Consider the following 21,948-nt stretch of genomic DNA (forward strand, 5'->3'; position numbering starts at 1 on the left):
TAACTACAAGCCCCATCGGTCACCGCGGTGGTTACATGGAGACAGATAGGAAAGCATTTCGGTACTTGAAGTTCTCTAGGGCAGCTGCTTGGGCGCTAAGATTTATGGGAAACGTAGTGCTCTTAAAAACTGCAAGTAATGTCGGGAAGGAAAGGGCGTCTGGGAAGGTGGCGGGGGTGGGGGGAGGGTAGCTTAAAGAGAAAGTAATCTGTAAATGAGGCTGATGAAGTCTCCGAGTCCACTGAAACTCCAAGTTAGAATAAAACACCCCAAGAACAAACAGGGCTCGAGAAACCTGTACGAAATTGGGCTGCGAGCCAGAAAGATTCAAGACTTCAAGCCTAATTAAAAACATCTGAGAGCTGAAATAAATGTAACATAAGAAGGTGTAAGTGATCTCGCCTTTACCAAGGTGCACATCCAGGAGCACACCTCGCCCTTCCAGCCAGGGTCCTGACCTCACTCGTCAGTGAGACATAACGATGGGCAAGGGCCCTGGAAGGCAGAGCTTGGTCAGACCAGATCAGATGAGATCAGTCGCTCAGTCGTGTCCGACTCTTTTCGACCCCATGAATCGCAGCAGGCCAGGCCTCCCTGTCCATCACCAACTCCCGGAGTTCACCCAGACTCACATCCATTGAGTCGGTGATGCCATCCAGCCATCTCATCCTCTGTCGTTCCCTTCTCCTCTTGCTCCCAATCTCTCCCAGCATCAGAGTCTTTTCCAATGAGTCAACTCTTCGCATGAGGTGGCCAAAGTACTGGAGTTTCAGCTTGAGCATCATTCCTTCCAAAGAAATCCCAGGGCTGATCTCCTTTAGAATGGACTGGTTGGATCTCCTTGCAGTCCAAGGGACTCTCAAGAGTCTTCTCCAACACCACAGTTCAAAAGGATCAGGTCTTCAGCGCTCAGTCTTCTTCACAGTCCAACTCTCACATCCATACATGACCACAGGGAAAAACCATAGCCTTGACTAGACGAACCTTTGTTGGCAAAGCAATGTCTCTGCTTTTGAATATGCTATCTAGGTTGGTCATAACTTTCCTTCCAAGGAGTAAGCGTCTTTTAATTTCATGGCTGCAGTCACCATCAAGTCTGACACTGTTTCCACTGTTTCCCCATCTATTTCCCATGAAGTGATGGGACCAGATGCCATGATCTTCATTTTCTGAATGTTGAGCTGTAAGCCAACTTTTTCACTCTCCACTTTCACCTTCATCAAGAGGCTCTTTAGTTCCTCTTCACTTTCTGCCATAAGGGTGGTGTCATCTGCGTATCTGAGGTTATTGATATTTCTCCCAGCAATCTTGATTCCAGCTTGTGTTTCTTCCAGCCCAGCATTTCTCATGATGTACTCTGTATATAAGTTAAATAAGCAGGATGACAATATACAGCCTTGATGTACTCCTTTCCCTATTTGGAACCAGTCTGTTGTTCCATGTCCAGTTCTAACTGTTGCTTCCTGACCTGCATACAGATTTCTCAAGAGGCAGATCAGGTGGTCTGGTATTCCCATCTCTTTCAGAATTTTCCACAGTTTATTGTGATCCACACAATCAAAGGCTTTGGCATAGTCAATAAAGCAGAAGTGGATGTTTTTCTGGAACTCTCTTGTTTTTTTCCATGATCCAGCGGATGTTGGCAATTTGATCTGTGGTTCCTCTGCCTTTTCTAAAACCAGCTTGAACATCAGGAAGTTCACGGTTCATATATTGCTGAAGCCTGGCTTGGAGAATTTTGAGCATTACTTTACTAGCGTGTGAGATGAATGCAATTGTGCGGTAGTTTGAGCATTCTTTGGCATTGCCTTTCTTTGGGATTGGAATGAAAACTGACCTTTTCCAGTCCTGTGGCCACTGCTGAGTTTTCCAAATTTGCTGGCATATGAGTGCAGCACTTTCACAACATCATCTTTCAGGATTTGGAATAGCTCAACTGGAATTCTATCACCTCCACTAGCTTTGTTCGTAGTGATGCTTTCTAAGGCCCACTTGACTTCACATTCCAGGATGTCTGGCTCTAGGTCAGTGATCACACCATCGTAATTATCTGGGTCATGAAGATCTTTTTTGTACAGTTCTTCTGTGTATTCTTGCCATCTCTTCTTAATATCCTCTGCTTCTGTTAGGTCCATACCATTTAAAAGGCAGAGCTAGGTACTTCAGGTTAATCCCTTCAACTCAGCCTAGTGGGGATGGGGGGCCAGCTACATCTCAGTCCCCTTCACAGATTTGAGGCCTCCCTTAGGTTCATCCTTATCTGCCTGTCCCCCAGCTATCTGCATATGTCCTCTGTATCTGTCTCTGTGTTTGGTGTTCCTTGTGCCTTTTGGTATGACTTGTTCATTGGTCTCTATGAGTTCCTTTTATATCCACCCATGTTTACATGTATCCTTTCCCACCTTTCATGTGTCTGCTCGTGATTCTGCAGCTGTCCTCTGTCCACCGTAATTTCGTGTCCTTTTCTTATATATTCATCTTTGCCCGTTTCTGCTGACTGTGACTGGGTGCCCTCTGTTTGTCAACTATGTGTGTGTCCTTTATATTCTAAACCACCTCTGTGTGGGCTCCATCTCCCTATTCCCAGAGCAGAAGGCTCTGCTAAGCTCAGCCCAGAGAGACTGTTAAGATTTAGGGAGGAGGCTAAAGAGGAAGATGGAAAGGATGACCAAGGTGGGTGATGATGATGGCAACAACAAAGCGGGCCAGTGACAGCCTAAGCATGACTTCTGCATTAGACAAGGCTGCTATGGTCCCCTCCTCCCCACCTTCTCCATGTGTCTAAATCTCACCCTGCCTTCACCAACAAACTCATATGCTGCTTTCTCCATCTGTTTGCTTAAATCTGTCTGCTCCCTGCTCTGGATCCCCAGAGCATTTTTCTGCCCACCAATTCTTAAACTTTAATGTGCCTGAGATCACTGAGAAACTTTTAAAAATGCAAATTTCTGAATTCCAGCCTAAGAGATTCCTCTTCAGTGGGTGGGGCCCGGAAGTGGAACCCAGAAGTCTGGATTTTTAAGCAACTCCTCTGTTGATTGCAAAGCAGGTGTAGTAAGGACCACACTGAGAAACTCACCTCTCCAGTGTTACCTTGCACCTGGAATGCTTTGGACACTGCTGCCTTATAATACCAGCTTTTCCAATCTAGGCTCCCCAACCTACTTTCTGGTGAATTTGGACAGTCACTTCTCTGAGTTTCATTTTCCTCCTCTGAAAAATGGATAGAGTATGACAGGAAAGAAAATGGGAAACTTTCAAAGGGAAATGATTATCCTTATTCCTGGTCAACACATCTTGCTGCCCTGCAGTAAAGAGACACCCCAAAAGGGCAGAGATCTTTTTTTTAAACAAATATTTTCTAAGCAGGGTCCTCTTACTGTAAACATTGATTTCCCTTAATAGGTAGATACCCTGCCCTCAAAAGGTTGTTTTCATGCAAGAAATTGATTAAAGAAATTTGAGGACGAGGATGGGAAGGAGATTTATTTCTCACTGCTTACTCCTTTATACCTTTCTAAATTTGTAACTTGTGCATGTATTACCTATTCAAAAGTAGTAATAACATTAATAAAGTCTTCCATATGATGCCTTAGAAAAATTCCTTTAATTGAAGTTTTAGTAGAATTTCAGGAGGGAACCAGATTAGGTATGTCTATTCAAATTACCCTCCTGAAATTCTACTGAAACTTCAATTAAAGAAATTTTTCTAAGGCATCCTTGACTCAATGGGCATGAGTTTGAGCAAGCTCTGGGAGTTGGTGATGGACAGGGAAGCCTGGCATGCTGCAGTCCATGGGGTCGCAAAGGGTGGGACATGACTGAGCAACTAAACTGAACTGAACTGAAAGATCATTTTGAAAAGATTTGAACCCACAAAGATGGGGACATGAGAAGAGGAGAGCACAGTGACATTTTGGAAGGTAGAAAGCATCAGTGGTACTGATTTGACACATTCAAGAGAGCTGAGAAGAAAGCTGGCCTTGGAGGATGGTGAGACTCAGTCTCACCTGCAGAAACCTCAAAAGGCCCGGGAGTAGGGCATCAAGTACCTCCAGAAGGGAAGGGAACAAAAGTGAGAGCTGGTTAAAAGCTGGTTAGCAAATATTAGATCCCTGAATCCCCTCCCCCACTTCATACTAAGGGAAGACTGCCTCTCGCCAAACCCAGGCAAAATAAAGGAAGGTTTGGGGGGTTTTGTTTTGTTTGTTTCCCAGAGGAATAAAACAGAGAGGGCTTCTGCTATGAAGAAAACTAGGCACAGTCAAAGGCATGGGTATTTTATAGACATCAAAGAAATTAAAGCAATATGCATATAGAATACTGAGACCCCAGATCTGTTTTTCCTAGAAGGTTGACCAGCAGCCTTTACCCTAAAGGCTAGATACTGAGGGAAATCTCCACAGGAAATGTGTTCAGCCCAAGAGGAAAGATCTATGGAATCCCATATCAGAGATTCCCCCTACAAATTTCCCATCCAGAAAACCCCCACACCAAGTTCTCAAATGAGAAGCTCCAACCACATGCCTATAGGTCCAAGATGCCTTTTTAGTCTCTCACTATTTTTTAAGTCCCTCACTCTTAAACATGAGTAGGCACTCTAACATGAATGATAGAGACAAGACAAACAAGTGAAAATAGAGAAACTGCAGGGAGAAGAAAACTTCCAAAATCTATCCTTTCTCAGATGAGAGAAAATATTGTATACATGAAACAAGAACAGGATGCCATAAAAAAAAAGTAACAAGCAGAAAATCAATAGAATTCTTAAGAAATAAAAATATAAGAGCACAGATTAAATTCTCACTAGAAGAGTTGGAAAAGAAAAGTTCAGAAAATCAGAGAACCACCCAGAAGGTGTAGTATCTGAACAATAAGAGTTCCCCTACCTCAAAAATAAGAGGGAAGGAAATATCAAAGGAATAATTACAAAAAACCTCCCAGAACTGAGGGACAAGCATTTTTTTTTTCTGATTGGAGGGGGCCACCCACTGCTCAACATAGTGGTTAGAAATGGGTCCCCACCAGTATGAAATTTCAGAACACTGAAAGAGAAGATCTTGAAAGTTCCCAAAGGAAAGAAACAGATTTCTTAAAATGGATCAGGACAGAATGTAACATACAAAATGGAACAAGAGCTTCAGAAATCCAAAAGAGGGACCTCTTTGGTGGTCCAGTGGGTAAGAATCCATCTTCCAATTCAGGGGATGAGGGTTTGAGCCCTGGTTGGGGAACTAAGATCCCACATGCTGCTCGATTGCAACTAGAGAAAGCCCACACTTTGCACCAAAGATCCAGCACAGCCAAAAAAAATTTTTTAAGAAAAAAAAGTAAAAAAAAATAATCTGAAGGAAAGATTCCAATCTAGAATTCAACACCAAGCCAAACTATCAATCAAGTGGGAGGGTAGAATAAAGACATATTCAGACATGTAAGTTCTCCAAATTTTCCATTCTAAGTATTTCTATTCAGGAAGCCACCAGAGGATTTGCTCCATCAAAAAAAAAAGGAGGGGCGGTGGTGATGTTTAACCATGAAAGGGTTTTCTAAACCTAGAGCTTAGAAAATACAGGAGAGGGGTGAAGGAAATCCCCAGGATGCTCAGAAAGGGAGATTCCAGGAGGAAAGTTAGAGACCAGACTACTCACTCCCAGCCACCTGTTCATCTTCAGACCTACCCCTTCCCCTCAACACTCCCCCAGGGCCTGGCACGGCACCTGCAAATGCCCTAGGGGTATATGTGGGAATGAATGAAAGAGGCTTCAGGCCCATGGCAATGTGGTGGCAGAAAAGGCCTTTCACTGCCTCCTCTGCCATCTATGCCTACAGAAGCCTTAATCAGCCTCCTCCAGCAGGGCCACAACTGTTACTCTCTCCCCCAAGGGGGAGGGTCAGAGAACCCACTGGGGCTCAATCTTATCGTTCCAGAAAAGGGTACTTGGCCCTTCCTCACCCATGCACTCCCCAGGTCTCCCCACTGTCTCAGCGCAATGCCCTTGATGGGAAGGGGCTGAAGAGAGCAGTCAGATGTGATCAGAGCCAGTTAATGTCAGCCTGACTCTGGTTCCCTTTAAGTCTCAGGGACCAAGGGAAAAGCAGACAGACCCGGGGGTTGTGGCCGTACACGGTGGGGGCTCCTCATTCAACCTTAGATGCCTCTGTCTATAAGTAGCAAGGTTACTTCCAGCACTATTTGTCACCAAACTCCTGCAAATAATGTCACCGAATGACCTTTGTGTGTGTGTGCTAAGTCGCTTCAGTCGTGTCTGACTCCACGCGACCCCATGGACCATAGCCCACCAGGCTCCTTTGTCCATGGGATTCTCCAGGCAAGAATACTGGAGTGGGTTGCCATGCTCTCTTCAGGGGATCTTCCCGACCCAGGGATCGAACTGGTTTCTCTTAGATCTTCTGCATTGGCAGGTGGGTTCGTTACCACTAGCGCCGCCACCAAACAACCTTTTTCATCTTGCAAATTGGAAATTGTGAGGATCCTCACTGCTGAAAGAGATGAAATGGTACAGTATTATTCACTACAGTACTGTTGGTATTATCAAAAGAAAGGAAAAAACCTAAAAGCCCATCAACAGGGGCTACATACATCATTCTGACACAGAAATGTCACGAACTATTATGCAGTCATAAAAATGAAGGTGGACTGGCAAGTCTTTGTGGACTGAAATGGAAGGAGTTAAGATATATGTTAAGTAAAAGGTAGTAAAGTGTGGAACAGTATATATGGGATTCTACAATTTGCTTAAAGGAAACAGCTCTATACTTGCTTGAAAATTATATACAGAGAATATTACTAGAAGACGTATAAAGTTGGTAATTTTTTGATTCTAAGAAGAAAATTGGGGTGGCAGGGGATGGGGAGGGTAACATGAGATGACTTGTCACTAAATTATCTTCTTGACTTTCTAAATTTCGTATCATATGCACATATTAATTCCATATACAAAAATAAGCTGAATTTTAATTTTTTATCTTATTTTTTGGCTTCACTTTTTTTTTTTAATTAAGCTGAATTTTTTAAATGGCATCTACAACTCATGGGGATCTTGAGGTGTTTTGTTTGACCCATGCCTCTTGGAATGCAGAATCTTAGTTCCCCAACCAGGGATTGCTTCCCTGCAGTGGAATCGTAGAGTTTTAACAAGTGGATCGCCAGAAAATCCCTCCTTCCTGTTCTATGAAGGCTGAAGTTCTCTCCCCTGAGGGCTAAGGAGCTACTGCCACCATAATTCTTGGAAGAGTGGAGAAGAAAATCCAGGAATGCAGCTGCCAAGCCCCTTCCACATGTGGGGTCATACGTCCCTCAGCAGGGACCACTGCAGAACCTTTCTGTGACCTGGCAAGTCTAAGCCCCTCCACATCCATGCTGCCTTCAGATGAAGCTTCTGGAAGTTCACCTCTGCTCATGCGTCTCTCCTACCTAAACCCTTTAGTAGCTTCCACTGTCAACCAATTAAACTCTGAGGAGTTGGGCCCAGGGATTAGTACTTTTTAATTCTTCAAGTGACGCTAATGTACAGCTCAAGTGGGAAGCCATGGCCTTGGAACAGTGCTGTTCTTGGACTGCTGTGATAATGAAAATGTTCTATATTTGTGTTGTCCGGTACAGCCAGCAATAGCCATATGAGGCCACTGAACACTTAAAGAGTGCCTCATATGACTGAGGAAGGGAACATTTAATTTTAATCAAAGTTTAAATAGATATGTTAGAAGAATAGAGAATGAATAGAGAATAGAGAATGAATCCGATGATTTTCACTTTTGAAAAATAGAATCTAAGAGTTCCCCGGTGGTCTAGTGGTTAGGATCTGGGCTTTCACTGCCACGGCCAATTCAATCCCTGGTTGCGACACTGAGATCCTGCAAACTGCATGATGGCCAAAAAAATAAAAATAAACAACAACAAAAAACAGAATTCTTTTTTAAAAATATTTTTATTATTCAAGATATTATAAGTACAGAAGAGTTATACAACATAAGCATTTTTAAGAAAATAGCTAATATAATTTAATATAAATATATTAACAGCTAATATCTGAGATACCTGAATATTCATTGGAAGGACTGATGCTGAAGCTGAAACTCCAATACTTTGGCCACCTGATGGGAAGAACTGACTCATTGGCAAAGACCTTGACCCTGGGAAAAATTAAAGGTGGGAGGAGAAGGGGATGACAGAGGATGAGATGGTTGGATGGCATCACTGACTCAATCGACATGAGTTTAAGTAAACTCCGGGATTTGGTGATGGACAGGGAGGCCTGGCGTGCTGCAGTCCATGGGGTTCCAAAGAGTTGGACACAACTGAGCGACTGAACTGACTGAACTGAATACCTGCGAATTCCCTGGTGGTTCAGCAGTTAGGACTCTGCACTGTCCCTGTTGAGGGCAAGGCTTCAATCCCTGGTCGGGGAACTAAGATCCCCGACTTAAGCACTTATGAATATCAACATATTAATTGATTTACCAACATCCCCCTTTACAGATGTGAAAACTGAGACACAGAAGGGTTGAGTAACTTGTGGCAGGTCACGCAGTGAGTGAATGATGGAGTGGGACTCAAATCCAGGTAAACGGGTTTCCAAGCCCACGTGAACACCCACACCCAGGTAGAAGTGCCAGTTTTACCAGCCCATAAGGCTGGTACCTAGGAGCTCACTGCAAAGGAACCCATTTTCTTGAACTAAATATTATTCAAAATCTAAATACAGTGATAAGTGATTTTATCAAGCACTTACCGTGTTCCTGGGCTCGATTCAAAGCACTTTAAAATACATTAAATTCATTCACTCTTCACCACAACTCCTTTTTACAGACCATTTTACAGAGATGCAAACTGAGACTGGGGAGAGTTAAGCAGTTTTCCTAAAGAGACACAGTGTGTCACAGTGGTGAAGCAGGTACTTAGACTTTGTTATCTCAGACTCTTTTTTTTTTTAAATCTCAGACTCTTAACCACTCTGACTCATTGTAAAATGCATAAAAGCATGGATTCTTTTTTTTTTTTTTACTTTGGGTGGCACCAGTGAGAAGGGGCAACGGAGGCAGTTTTGAAAACTATTGGTCTAAACTATTCATCCTCCTCTCCTCCATTTTCCAGAAGAGGGTAACCAGGGCCAAGAAGAGGTAATGGGAGCAGGTCACACGGTGTTGAGGACTGGGACAGAAGCCAAACCCCTCGACTCTCTTTTAGGAGTTAAAGGGAAGGAAACTGACATTTCCTTTGAACCTAATGAGCATGTAAGGTTTTCACTCAGATGATCTCCGTTTCTTTTGACAACCACCCCATAAGGGTAGCTATTTGTACTAGTATTTTTGCAGTAGAAGAACATTTTGTTTAGAAATTCTAGTTAAGTCATTTGTTAAAAGCCAATCTCAAACCCAGGTCCCTTGACATGCAAACACAGTTTCCCCTAGACCACATTACCTTCCTCTAGTATTCTAAGCTTCACAACCCCACTGCTGTGCCAGTTCCTCCTTCTGACATGGTCAGAAATAAGTCCCCCACCATCTCCCTGACCTTGCCCCTCCAGACTCACTTCAGAACTCTAGAGCCAGATCAGCACCCACAAGTCTTCTCTGCCCTAGGGCCCCAAGTCCACTGACTTCTTTCTTGACCTTCCTCCCACAAAAATGTAGAACCAACACCAGCGTCAAAGGAACCATTTCACGGAGACATCTGTGAACTAGCTCCAAGCTGAGCTAGCCACCTGGGGGCCGTGACCCTGTGTTTCGGACCTTACTAATCAAACGGAGGTTTAAACCAGCAGCAGCACCTGGGGTGATGAAACAGAAATGCAGGTGACACCAAACCTGAGCTAGAATCTGCTTTTTAAGAGGCTCCCCAGGTGATTCATTTGCACACTGAATTCTGCAAAGCACTAAGTTAGACCTGAGTCCCAGGGGATGCAGGCTTACACCCGCCCCTGTAACTGACCCTCTTCAGCTCTTGGCTTGGTTGTTAGAGGCAGCTGTGAATTGGTTGATGATGTTATTGTAAGGAGAACTTGGATATTAAATTGCAACCAAGGCCTGGGAGATTACTGCAACAAAGGGAACTCTGGTTGTTTTATTTCAACCAGCATCTGCATGGTGGGCTGAATAACAGGCCCAAGAGATTTGCTGCAAAATAAGAATTTAAGAAGCCTTATTGCTATCTCCACGCAATAAAGTGGAGAAATGGATAGGAGTCTGGCTTGAACTAAATTGGGGTGTGCCAAATTGGAAAATAGTTTAAAAATGCATTGGTTGCACTGAAACAGCATATTTATAATACTGGCTTGGACACTAAAAGGAAACCAACTGTGACACTGGATTTACTGAAATATCTCTAAGAACTTGTGACAAGATTCTCTCCTAATAACAATAAGAACAACAAAGAAAGGTATTAGACTGACAGAATCTGGACTATCACACTGACTGCATTTCAAACTGGAATGCACGGTAGAGTAAACACTACTGGGACCTAGCAGCTCTGTTGCAACAAGTTTGGATTTGCTATTGAAACAAATCGACAAGTCTGTGGCTGAGTGCATGCATGAGGACCTTACAGAGTGTCCTGCTGTGCCAGCAGCCTGAGCCCTGGAATGCCTGTGGACAGGGCCAGAGGGACTCCTATCACAAGGTTGGATTATGCTGAGAGGCCATACTGTATAAAGGCAAAACTTGTGAAATGCACTGCCATGGACATAAGGACAACCAACTGATATGAAGGACCATAGGAAACAAGCTCAGGCCTTGGCTAGATAAGCAGCCATTCCATGTCTGTGATGTTGGCAGGAAAGTAATGTGATCCCATCTCAGGTTGAGGAAACTGAGGCTCAGGGAGATGTTCAGAGGGTAGCACAATTCTCACTGCTAGTGAACAGCATGATAGGATGTGGCCCTGGACCTGGGCCTTTTGGCTTCATCTTGCAGTTCTTTGTCAGGGAGACTCTGCATATGCTTTGAAGTAGGATCAGGAAATTGTGGGAAGAAAAACACATATTTTCTCTCTTCAAACCTAGAATATTTTGTTGCAAAATTTTAAGAATCTAGACAATACTATAACATAAAATCCAAATATCTTATTTCTAAGTTACCACAGGTGTCTGGAATTTCGGCAAATCCAAGACCAATACAGTGACAGCAAATTGTAATTATGGCAAAGTTTTGTTTGGTTTAATGGTAAAACCCGAATTCAAGTTTTGGCTCTATCATTTCTTAATATATAACTTAAGCTGAAATGTAGTCTCTGGAATCCAGCAAAATCACACTCTTGTCCTTTAAGACCCAACTCAAAGTCAACACCTTTGTAAAACCTTCGCAGATTCTCCCCGACTCTCACCTCCACCTGTGCCTCCCCAAGACAGGTAGTGACTTCATGCTACATCGAAGTGGGATTGGGATTTATTGGCATTCTACTGTCTATTCTCACTAGAACGGAGCTCATCTTTGCAGGTTTAGCTGGTGGTGAAGCCCAGATCTCTTTTGCCGGAAAGTACATAAAGAACAGTTCTATCTAATGCACACAGAACGTGGCCACTTTGTGCCACAAGCACTCCGAAATCTCCTTGCTAACAAATTCCACAAAGGCCGTCGTAGGGCGCAATGCCCGGCATTTTAGGGAACACCCCGCTGACTGTAAGCACGTCGAGGCCCAGGCCGAACCTCTGTGTGCTCAGTGGCGCCGTACCTAGCCCTCGCCCCAGCGCCCAGCACGCAGCCACGCACCGGGAACGGAGCTAACATTCACCGATAGGGATGGAGCCGAGGGCAGAGGCACGACGCCTAAACTTCGACACTTGGCTGCGCTGAAGCCGCGGTTGGGAGCGCCCCGTGGGTCCGGGGGAGGGGCGCCAGGCCGCTCCGTCCAGCCGGGCGCCAGCTCCTCCCGGGCGCGCGGGCGGGCCGGCACCCACCGACAGCGGGCACACAAAGCCTACTCGGCTTGCTCGGCGATCGGCTCCTCACGCCTGTGTCGCCGCGCGCCGCCAGGCGGCTCCAGGTTGGGCGACGGGCAGTGGCAGGCACAGGGCGTCAAGAAGCTGCACGCATCAAACCGCCGCGGGAGGGAGCGCGGAGGGGGGAGGAGGAGGAGGAGGAGTGGGAAAAGGAGGAGGGAGGAGTGGGGACCGGGCGGGGGGTGGAGGAAGAGGCCTCGCGCAGCGGAGGGAGCAATTGAATTTCAAACACAAACAACTGCACAAGCGCGCACCCATCGTACCGGAGCGTTGCCCCAGATCCGCGCCCGCCCCGTCCGTGCGGCGCGCGGGCGGAGTCGCCGTGGCAGCGCCGGAGCCCGGGCCGGGGGCCACCATCGAGGCGGGGGCCGCGCGAGGGCCGGAGCGGAGCGGCGCCGCTACCGCCGCACGCGCAAACTTGGGCTCGCGCTTTCCGGCCCGGCGCGGAGCCCGGGGCGCCCGGAGCCCCGCCATGTCGCGATCCAACCGGCAGAAGGAGTACAAATGCGGGGACCTGGTGTTCGCCAAGATGAAGGGCTACCCACACTGGCCGGCCCGGGTGAGCAGCGCGGCCCGCCGCCTCCTATCCACCTCCAGGCTTGGGTTGCATAACACCCGGGAGGGCACGAGCGCTCCGCGCGGAGGGGTTGGGAGTGGGGGCGGGGGGCGTCTGAGTCCCCGAGTCTTAGCCAAGCGACTCCAAACCCACCCGCCGGTTATATAATGGTGGAGGCGGGGTGGTGGGGCGGCGGCGGCGGCGGCGGCGAACACCTGGCCACACGGCGTCCGCGCGTAGTGGCGTGTGCGCGGCGTGGGGAACCGAGAGCGCCGGTCACTTTCCGGCCCCCGGCTCCGCGTGCTCAGTTCCGCCCCCAGCCCCCATACTCCCAGCGGTTTCGGGCGCGCTACACGGGCACGGGCCAGTCGTGTAACTCCTCCCACCCCCCAAGCGCCACTGCTACCCCCCTCAGGGACCCCCTTAGAGACCCCCAGTTTCTTCACTGATTGTTACCCCTGGTTCAAACTCTCCTCTTCTAGATGAGATGGTTAAGCAGGATCTCAGCCCAGAAAGGGATAAACGGAGGCGGAGTTCGCTTCTACAAAACTTTGGTTTGGGGCATCCGTAAGAGATCTGAAGCTGGGAGGGTCGAGGAATCGTTGTTGGGAGGTGGGGGGCGGAAGAAGAGGGAATCTGCCTGGTTTGGAAATCACCCGCTAGTACCCTTCACTCCTCAACCCCACAAAAATACTGCTTCGTGTGCTGCCAACTCAGACTTGGGGCTGAGGGTGGCAGGGCCCTTGTTGGATTGAGAAGTCCAGTCCAGGCTGCCCTCCCTGTAAGTGGAGGTGGAGGGAACCCGAGTTGCTTCTCCTCCCCATTTCTTAAGCCTCTCCCGCCAGAACGGTCCAGTCTGCCATGTGGTTGATTCAGCCCGCCAATATGAGGCGCCCCACCACCACCTCCGCCCAGCACCTGGCCAGGTGGGAGGGTGGGGCCCAAAAGCCCAGCCTGGAGCATTCATCGTGTTTCCCCTAGAACTGAGACAGGTGAAGTAACTGTATGGGAGGTTGCCAGAGGTTGTTGGAGGAGGTTGGGGTGTCACAAGGGACAGTGCCTCCGGCAACTTATTTCAAAGATGGTGTAGGGCCTTTGGGTTTGGCCCTCGAGTATAGAGTGAAATCCAAGGGCAGAGAGAAGTAGAGGGAAGGAGTCTTCTGGACGAGGGGGCCAAGTGTAGAACTGCGTTATTGGCTGTGGGTTGCTCTTTTCCACGTGAGTCTGTGTCTTCATCTGGGCCAGACCCTGCCCTGAGGAAAGTTGGTCCAGGCCCCCCTGGGTCCTGCTCAGAGTGTGCAGACCAACTTTGGGGCCAGCCTGAGAAAATCCAGGAGATCCTCAGTCTGTACCCTCTCCTCAGGAATGTGCCTAATCCCATATGCCTTGAGCTCCTTGTTCCTGGAAACTTCTAGATGTCTGGCCTCTGGAGTGGGAGTGAAGTCTAGAGTGAAGCAGGGCTCTCCCAACTTCCAAGGCCTCCTAGGGGACTTGGGTGGTGGTGGCGGCTGGGGGCAGTGTGAGCAAGCAGCCACGGTCAGCTGTGTGTGTGTATGTCTGTGTGTGGTGTGTGGACACTCGTGTACTTTACCCTGCACCTTTGATCCATCTGGCTTCTTGGTTCAGATGCCAAGGTCCTGGTGGGCAGGTCAAGAACTGAACCGAGGTCTCTACTGCTCCTACCTCCTGGGGGTGGGAGAAAGCCCAGAGACTGGGGAAGGGGCTCAGCTGGAATGTGGGTTGCAGAGGACCCCTTAGGGCTGCAGAGAAGGGAGGGCCCCATATGGATGCATACTGGCCCATATGAAGAAGACCTTCGGGTTTCTGGTGGCCTTGGAGTAAGGGCAGCACTGGGGCTGGGAATAATGTCTATTTCTTCTTCATCCCGGGCCTCTAGGACAGGGGGCAGTCTGTTGCTTGGTCGAGGGCTGGACCCTTTAGATAAAGTTAGAGTTGGGGGAGGGGGACCAGACTGGATCCCAAAGAGATAGGACCCCACCCTTTGCCTGCGCTCTGGGTCTTGATTATGAAAATTAGAGGGAGTGGTACACCCAAGGTAGTTATGTTCCGAATACATTCTGCTTGAATGCCAAAAGAGCAGACAAATTGGGGTCTCCTTACCACCCTTGGATGCTGTCTTAGTCTATAGAGTGGCAGAGTCTGAAGAGACTCTGGCTCTTCCTGAGATGGAGGAGGAATGGAGGAGCCTTGCTAACTGTTCCATATAATAGGCAACCAGAGCCCTCAGCCATGGTGAAGGCAAATGTGTGGACTTTTCTTCCTTAGGCCCTACTTCTGGGGAGGGTGACTGACTCTGGGTGAGACTGGAACAGCCCAGTGTTTGCAGAGTCCAGCCAGAGGGACCACGTGGTAGGCAAGACCTGCCTGGAAGGACGGTGTGACTCCATCTTAATCTTTTCCTTTCCTCTTCCTTCTGCCTAACTTCCCCGGGGGATCTCCAAGCACTTAACAATTAACCTGCAAGACTCAGGGATTTTTCCCCTTCTGTTCCTTCCTCCTTTCTTCACTTCCTGTTTCACAGTCCCAGAAAACCTGCACAGCCCGAGGGCCTCACCCATCTTTTCTCTCTCTGCCCCTCCCCCACACCCAGGCACCACCTTTTCTGCCTCTCCAGCTTGCCACACTTTCCTGGCCCCAACTGTCTCCTGCCCCAGATTTTCCGGTTCCTGGGTCAGGTCAGGCCTGGGCCCTGGGTGTGGTGGTCAGAACCCTGGCTGGCAGTCAGTGTGGGCTTAGCCTTCTGGGCTGCCTTCCGGTGTGCTGAGCCAGGCGCCCCTGGGCCTGGATTGGGTATGAGGCTGGGGGAGAGGTGTTTAATTTTCTCTCACCACTCCTCACCTGGGAACTTCAGACCTTAGAAGGTGTCCATGGGCTCTGGCAGGATGGGATTTCCTATGCTCCGGCCTGTCTGAAGGAGCCAGGCAAAGGCAGTAGGCAGGTGTGGGAGTGGAAGAGCCCCAGCCAGGGGGAAGTAACTTGCCAGGATTCCTAAAATGGCTGGGAAGGAGCAGAGCCCCCTCCCCTGTTGGCCAGTGGAGGACGTGCAGTGGGGGGTCTCCAGCACTTCTCTGGCCCCACCCTGACTCACTAAGCCTTGACTCACTTGTTCTGAGTCACAGTCTGGATATAAAGGCACCGCCTGGGAGACACATGTCTGTACTGGGGACACAGGCCTCCCCTGAGACCTCATATCCTCTATGTTGTCGATGAAGAACCGCCTTTCACTTCCAAATGCAAGATAAGACATTTCCTTTGTGGCTTGAAGGATGAAGGATCCACTGAAGAAGGAATGTCTCCCCTTTTTGGAGTGAGGGGTTGGGAATTCCATTAAGTGAAAAGCACTTGCTCTCCTGGCCCTTCCCCCACAGGTGCCTACTCTCAAGGTCAGATGGGGTGGGGGTGGCATTACCCTTTTGGGGGTAGATGCCCATCTGCCCAGGTCCTTGGCCTCCCTCTTTCCTCTCGACCCACCCTTTATTTTGCTAGAAGTCAGCAGGGTGGGTATATCTGGTGTGTCTCGTTCTATTTTTAATTCCCATCCATTCTTTTGTTTCTTCCCCGCCCCTGAGGCTGGGCAGCTGGTGGCCTCCTGGATCCCATCACAGTGTTGAGCCACCTCTCTCTTTGAGTTTGTTTCCCACGGGAAGGAGACTAAAGGTCGGAGCGCCGCTTGCCTGGTCTCAGCTCCTTGAGAGCACCTCGAGCGTGTTTCCTGTTTCTGACTCCTTTGCTCACCCTAGCCCCTTTCCTGGGCCTCAGTTTCTCCCCTTGCATCACATTTCCTACAAGCCTGTTACTGCCTGGCTCAAGTGTGGCACTGAAAACATGGAGCCCAGATGAGTTCCTAACTGGGACCCTTAGATACTCCCCCACCCCCCACCCCCAGTTCTCTTTCCTGATGCACAAAGATCCACCGAAAGAGGCCTAGGAAAGGGCTTCTGCTATTATTGTCTTATGCCTGCCTGTCTCCTGGGATTTCTGAGCCCTGGAGCCTCTCATTTTATTTTTTGTTACCCCCTCTGAGAGGAGGGTGGGGAACTAGCTGGCAACAGGACCCAGGTGTCCTGGTGGAGGCGGCTCCTCCTCCGCCCACACCCCAGCTCTGGCTTCCTGAGCAGGGCCTGGCCCTCAGCCCTGGCTGGGGTTTCAGGCACAGCCAGGGACCCAGGTGCCAGACTCCAGGCTTGGGGGTGGGGTGTGAGTTAGTGTCCCCTCCTCCCTAATCTGGAGAGAGGGCCTGGGGAGGGGGGGGAGAGGAGCAGTCACATTCCTGGTTGCTGAGTGGCCCTGGGGGCGGGGTTGGGTTGTCATGGCGATGGGGATTGAGCTGGGGTGGGGGGACAGCATGCCTTTCCACCCCCTGCTCTCACACCCGTGTCTCTGGGTGGTGGGGAGGGCATAGTTTGTGCTGGGCCTTCCTGGGGAGGAGGGGCTGGACCTCTGTCCCCAGAGGCCACAGGGCAAGGGGGGAGGTGCTCAGGAGCCTGAAGACTCCATGTCTGGAGCAAGATGCCCCTCAGATTCTTGCCCAGGTTCCACCCCCTCTCCTGGGTGTGTGTCAGTTTATTTCCAGCCTCCCTGTCTCCCAGGTCCCTAGTCAGACACACTGTTCTACTCTCTGTGTGTGTTTAATCACTGCTTTGGCCTGTCTCTCTTTCCTATCTGCGCCTGGGGCCCCAGTCAACATGGCCACCTGGCCTCTGTCCGGCGGGAAGCCAGGCCGCTGGGGCTGCTGCAAGTGTTGCTGGGAGTTGTAGTTCTCCTCCCCTAACTCAGCTTGGCCTGGGCTTCTAGGGCCTGATCCGGGAGAAGCTGTGTAGGCCACTGCATCTCACTATTTCCCTGGCCTCAGACCTCTGCGCCTTCTCCATCACAGCATCCCTCACCCGCTAGGGACATTTGAGGCAGAGAATCAAGTCAGGAGCTGTTTCTGACATCTGGCCCTCTCTAACTTGTCCTGTCATTTTGGGAAAATCACTTTTCTGAGCTTCAGTTTCCTTGTCTGTAAAATGAGAGTGTATGTCACGTGACTTTCAAAAAGAGTTCCCCAAAATTCTTTGGGGGAGCTGCTACTGCTGGGTAATACTAAATAGGCAGCCCCTTGGCCTCACCTCTTCACTTTCAGTCAGAGCAGTCTGTTTCATAGTCATCCAGTGACTATTGTGTACCCACTGTGTGCTAGGCAGTGTGCTGGACGTATAAACAGACTTCTCTGATCTTGGGGAAGGTATAGTCAACATAGACATTAATATTGGAATTGTAAAAAGCACTGTGAAGGAGACGTGCTGAGAGTTTTATCTGGGAAGCCGATCAGATTGGGAGAGGTGGGGAAGCTTTCTGGAGGAAGTGATGATGGGCCTGAGGTCGGAAGGCTGATCAGGAGTTAGTGAGTATAGAAGACTGAGATCAGTGTGGCTGGAGCAGAGCGCAGAAGGACAGTGTACTGGGAGAAGACGACAATAGCGAACATATATGTGGGACGGACCACATTATGGTCATTTAAGCCTTACAACCCTTGGACTGTGACACTCTCCATTTTACAGATGAGGAAACTGAGGTTCTGTAAGTTACCCAAGGTCATACAAATATTAGTGGCAGCACTGGAATTCAGACCTTGACTTTATGGATAATGGTGAATAGGTGGTCCCTAGAATCCTGAAAAGCCACTAGCAGGGAGGAAGAATGCTCAGACCCGCACTTGGAAAGGCTCCCCCTGGTGGCAGCTTGGAGAATGGGTTGTAGTGAGGCAAGAACGGAGGCTGTGGTTTCAGTCCAGGCAAGAGGCGTGGCAGTGGGTGGACCCGCCAGGGTGATGGCGGAGACATGGAGCCTTGTGGACGGGATCTGTTTAGGGATGCTGTTTGGTTTGTGAAGGAGAGGGAGGATTTCTGCTGGGCTTTTGTGTCTGACTTCCTTTGAACAAAGTCCTACTGCTAAAAATGGTTTAGAAACCCCCTTGGTGAACTGCTGGGTCCCTCTCAGTCTGATTTTCCACGTGTGTGCCTTAGAGGTCAGCCCCACAGCACCTGTCCTCTGGCCTCCAGTTCATGACCTTAGGGCTCCAGCTCATGCTCCCTTTCCTCATTTTGCTCTCAGATTGACGAGATGCCGGAGGCTGCCGTGAAATCAACAGCCAACAAATACCAAGTCTTTTTTTTTGGGACCCACGAGACGTGAGTGAGGGAGCAGAAGTGGGAGGGAGGGCCGGCTGGGGGGAAGAGCGGTGGTGCCAGCACCCCTTGCCTGTGGGGCTGCGCAGCTCAGATGCAGTGAGGGGCTCGAGAGCACAGTCTCCCATCTCTCACCAGGGCATTCCTGGGCCCCAAAGACCTCTTCCCTTACGAAGAGTCCAAGGAGAAGTTTGGCAAGCCCAACAAGAGGAAAGGGTTCAGCGAGGGGCTGTGGGAGATCGAGAACAACCCCACCGTCAAGGCTTCTGGCTACCAGGTGAGCTGCCGGCCGCCCCCAGAGACCACCCCCCCCCCTTTGGAAAGCAGGTGTGGCCATAGGTGTGATCACACAGGGCCCACCTGTGGCGCTTAGTCTTCATGAACAGGGTGGGGCTCAGAAACCAACACCAGGGCTTTCAGAGTAGGAGCTCATGGGGTGAGGGGTGGGGGGCTTCCTGCAAGAGGGCATGGGGCTCTGGGTGTGCGATGTAGCTGTGGTGAGGGGCCACTTGTTAGACAGCGCCTGGGAGGGGCAAGAACAGGACTGAGGCGGTAAGTGGGGGCAGGCCTTTGGCGGGCCCAGAGTGAATAGAAGATGTGGCCTCAACTCTTTCCACAAAGGCTTCCAGGAGGAGGTGCTCGTGAGCCGGGCAGGATGAGGCGGGAGGGTGGGGGGCGGGGGTTGGCGGGGAAAGGGTCCCAGCTCCCTTTGGGAGAAGTTGACCCGAGGTTTTGCCTCCTGCTCCAGCCCTCCCCCCTCCTGCACAGAGCCCTGCCTGCCCGGCCAGTGGGTTTACCCCGGGGCTAATCCGACAGAGGTGGGTCTCAAATCACTTGTGAGACTGGGCACCTGGGTGGGGGCGGGGGAGAGGCGGGCAAAGGAAGGAGTGAGTGGCCGAGGGAGGGATCTGGGGAGGGGGCCCTGCGTGGCAGCTGCTGGTGCCACTCAGCCTCCACTGTCTCCACCACAGTCCTCCCAGAAAAAGAGCTGTGTGGAAGAGCCCGAACCGGAGCCCGAAGCCACTGAGGGTGATGGCGACAAGAAGGGGAATGCCGAGGGAAGCAGTGATGAGGAAGGGAAGCTAGTCATTGATGAGCCAACCAAGGAGAAGAATGAGAAGGGAGCGCTGAAGAGGAGAGCGGGAGACCTACTGGAGGTAACTGCCCCCTGCCTGGGCTCCCAGAAGCAGGGCTCCTAGTCTTGAGGAGAGAAGTTATTACTTTTTTAGGGAGTGTCCAGTCTGAGAGGCTCAACCCCTAGTCTTGGCGGGGGGGTCCCTCCTTAGAAGATGGGCTGCAGGAGACAGCTGGCAGAGGGCTGGAAGAGCGCTGGTCTGCCCAGGAAGGAGCCTCTGGGGAAAGCAGGGGGAGGCGGGCGTTCTCCCCGTCCCGCCTCAGCCGTGCCTTATCTCTGCCCAACCGCCGCAGGACTCCCCCAAACGCCCCAAGGAAGCAGAAGACCTTGAAGGGGAGGAGAAAGAGGGGGCCACCTTGGAGGGTGAGAGGCCCCTTCCAGTGGAGGCGGAGAAGAACAGTACCCCGTCTGAGCCCGGCTCTGGCCGGGGGCCTCCTCAGGAGGAAGAAGAGGAGGAAGAAGAGGAAGAGGCTGCCAAGGAAGACGCCGAGGCCCCGGGCCTGAGAGATCACGAGAGGTGAGTGAGCCCCCTGCCCCTTGGCAGTTGGGCTGGGAGGGCTGGGCCCTCTGCTGAGAGGAGGAGGAGGGCCTGCAGCAGTCAGCCTCTTGGGAGGCAGGGGGGCTTTCCCAGGAGAACGGCGCTGGCTGGGGCCTGGCCAGGCCAAGGCCACACCATTAACCCTTCTCCCCTCCAACCCTCCCCCGCAGCCTGTAGCCACCAATGTTTCAAGAGGAGCCCCTGCCCCGTTCCTGCTGCTGTCTGGGTGCTACTGGGGAAACTGGCCATGGCCTCCAAACTGGGAACCCCTTCCCCACCCCAACCCACTCTCCTTTTCCCACTCTCCCCCCTTCTGAGCTCAGACCCTGGAGATTGACCCCGATGGGGCAGGCCACGTGGCCCTCACCTCCGTGTCCCCACACACCTGTGACCTGAGTCAGGTCCGTGTCTTCTGCTCTGTGGGATGAGATGACGCCATTGTGTCCCTCCCTGCCTGGAGTTGTTTCCCAGTGTACTTGTTAGGGCCTGGACTGGCTATTTCCATCTCTTGACACCCCTCGCCCCCTTCCCCGGGCATTCTAGACGTCTAGGTTGGCTGGGATCAGGGCTATGAATGGAGGGGATGGAGAATGAATAGCAGGGTGGGCTTCTGGGGTCTGGGAGGGGCAAACTTCAAATGGGGGGATGGGTAAGAGAATGACATCTCCCTGAGCTCCTGTCCTTTCCTCCCACACCTATTATCCCAGCTGCCTGGATTCAGGGAAAGTGGGACAGCTCGGGTAGGGGGTGGGGGGGCGGGAGGAGGGGGCGAGGCGCTCCCTTCCATAAATCCTTGATGATTGACAATGCGCAATTGTCTCACTTAATGCAGACCCCAGGTGTTATGGGAGTTACAGTTTATTATCAAAAGATTTGGGTTCTTCCAAGTTCTTTGGGTCAAGGACCTGAGATCTGAAGGGCTGACTTCACCCAGCTTGGGTGGGAGTGTTGAGGAGTATCCATCCCCCTTTAGATCTCAGGCCAGAGATGGGATGCCCTGGGGAGACCCTTAGCTACCCTTTTCCCTCTTCTCCCAGTGCTCAAGGCCAGCCTACAGTCACACACGTCACCCAGACATAAAGGAAAAGACACATTTTTTAGGAAATGTTTTTAATAAAAGAAAATTACAAAAAAAAATTTTAAAGAACCCCCCCCCATCCCTTTGTGTGCCCCCCACTCTTGCCCCCATTTCTGAGGTGCACTGGGAGGCTCCCCTTCTGTTTGGGGCTTGATGACTTTTGTTGTAGTTGGAGCTTTGGTGTTCCTGCTGATGTCATTTCCATCCACATACCCCCGACCTGATCCACTCAGTGTTGTCACCAGATCCGATTTGTAACCCACTGAGAGGCCAGAGGGAAATAATCGCCCTCTCCCAACCTCTTTCTAGTGGTCTATTTGCCTCTTCGGTTTCTTGTCTCTTTCACCCTTGCCCCTCTCCCTTGGGCTCTGATGAAAAATTGCTGACTGTAGCTTTGGAAGTTTAGCTCTGAAAACCGTAGATGATTTCAGTTCTAGGAAAATAAAACCCATTGATTACTACATTGGATTTTGACTGATTCTTTGGAGGTGTG

At 50.4% G+C, this 21,948-nt stretch overlaps 1 protein-coding gene across 1 annotated transcript; it reads left to right on the forward strand.

Moving 5' to 3' along the window:
* Positions 1 to 12,147: 12,147 nt before the first annotated feature.
* On the forward strand, positions 12,148 to 21,916 carry HDGF (heparin binding growth factor). Its single transcript, XM_070784623.1, has 6 exons — positions 12,148 to 12,516; positions 18,631 to 18,707; positions 18,843 to 18,981; positions 19,676 to 19,861; positions 20,133 to 20,356; positions 20,548 to 21,916. Exons 1-6 carry the CDS (start codon positions 12,430 to 12,432, stop codon positions 20,552 to 20,554), a joined length of 720 nt encoding a protein of 239 aa, XP_070640724.1. The 5' UTR covers positions 12,148 to 12,429; the 3' UTR covers positions 20,555 to 21,916.
* The last annotated feature ends 32 nt before the right edge of the window (positions 21,917 to 21,948 follow it).

Source organism: Bos indicus, chromosome 3, assembly GCF_029378745.1.
Source record: "Bos indicus isolate NIAB-ARS_2022 breed Sahiwal x Tharparkar chromosome 3, NIAB-ARS_B.indTharparkar_mat_pri_1.0, whole genome shotgun sequence".
Classification (NCBI taxonomy): domain Eukaryota; kingdom Metazoa; phylum Chordata; class Mammalia; order Artiodactyla; family Bovidae; genus Bos; species Bos indicus.

Bases quoted from the DNA above. Each gene is read 5' to 3' on its own strand.
- HDGF (XM_070784623.1), top strand. From the start codon at position 12,430: ATGTCGCGATCCAACCGGCAGAAGGAGTACAAATGCGGGGACCTGGTG. The intron at 18,708-18,842 runs GTGAGTGAGGGA...ATCTCTCACCAG, and splicing joins TTTTTTGGGACCCACGAGAC to GGCATTCCTGGGCCCCAAAG. The intron at 19,862-20,132 runs GTAACTGCCCCC...CAACCGCCGCAG, and splicing joins GAGCGGGAGACCTACTGGAG to GACTCCCCCAAACGCCCCAA.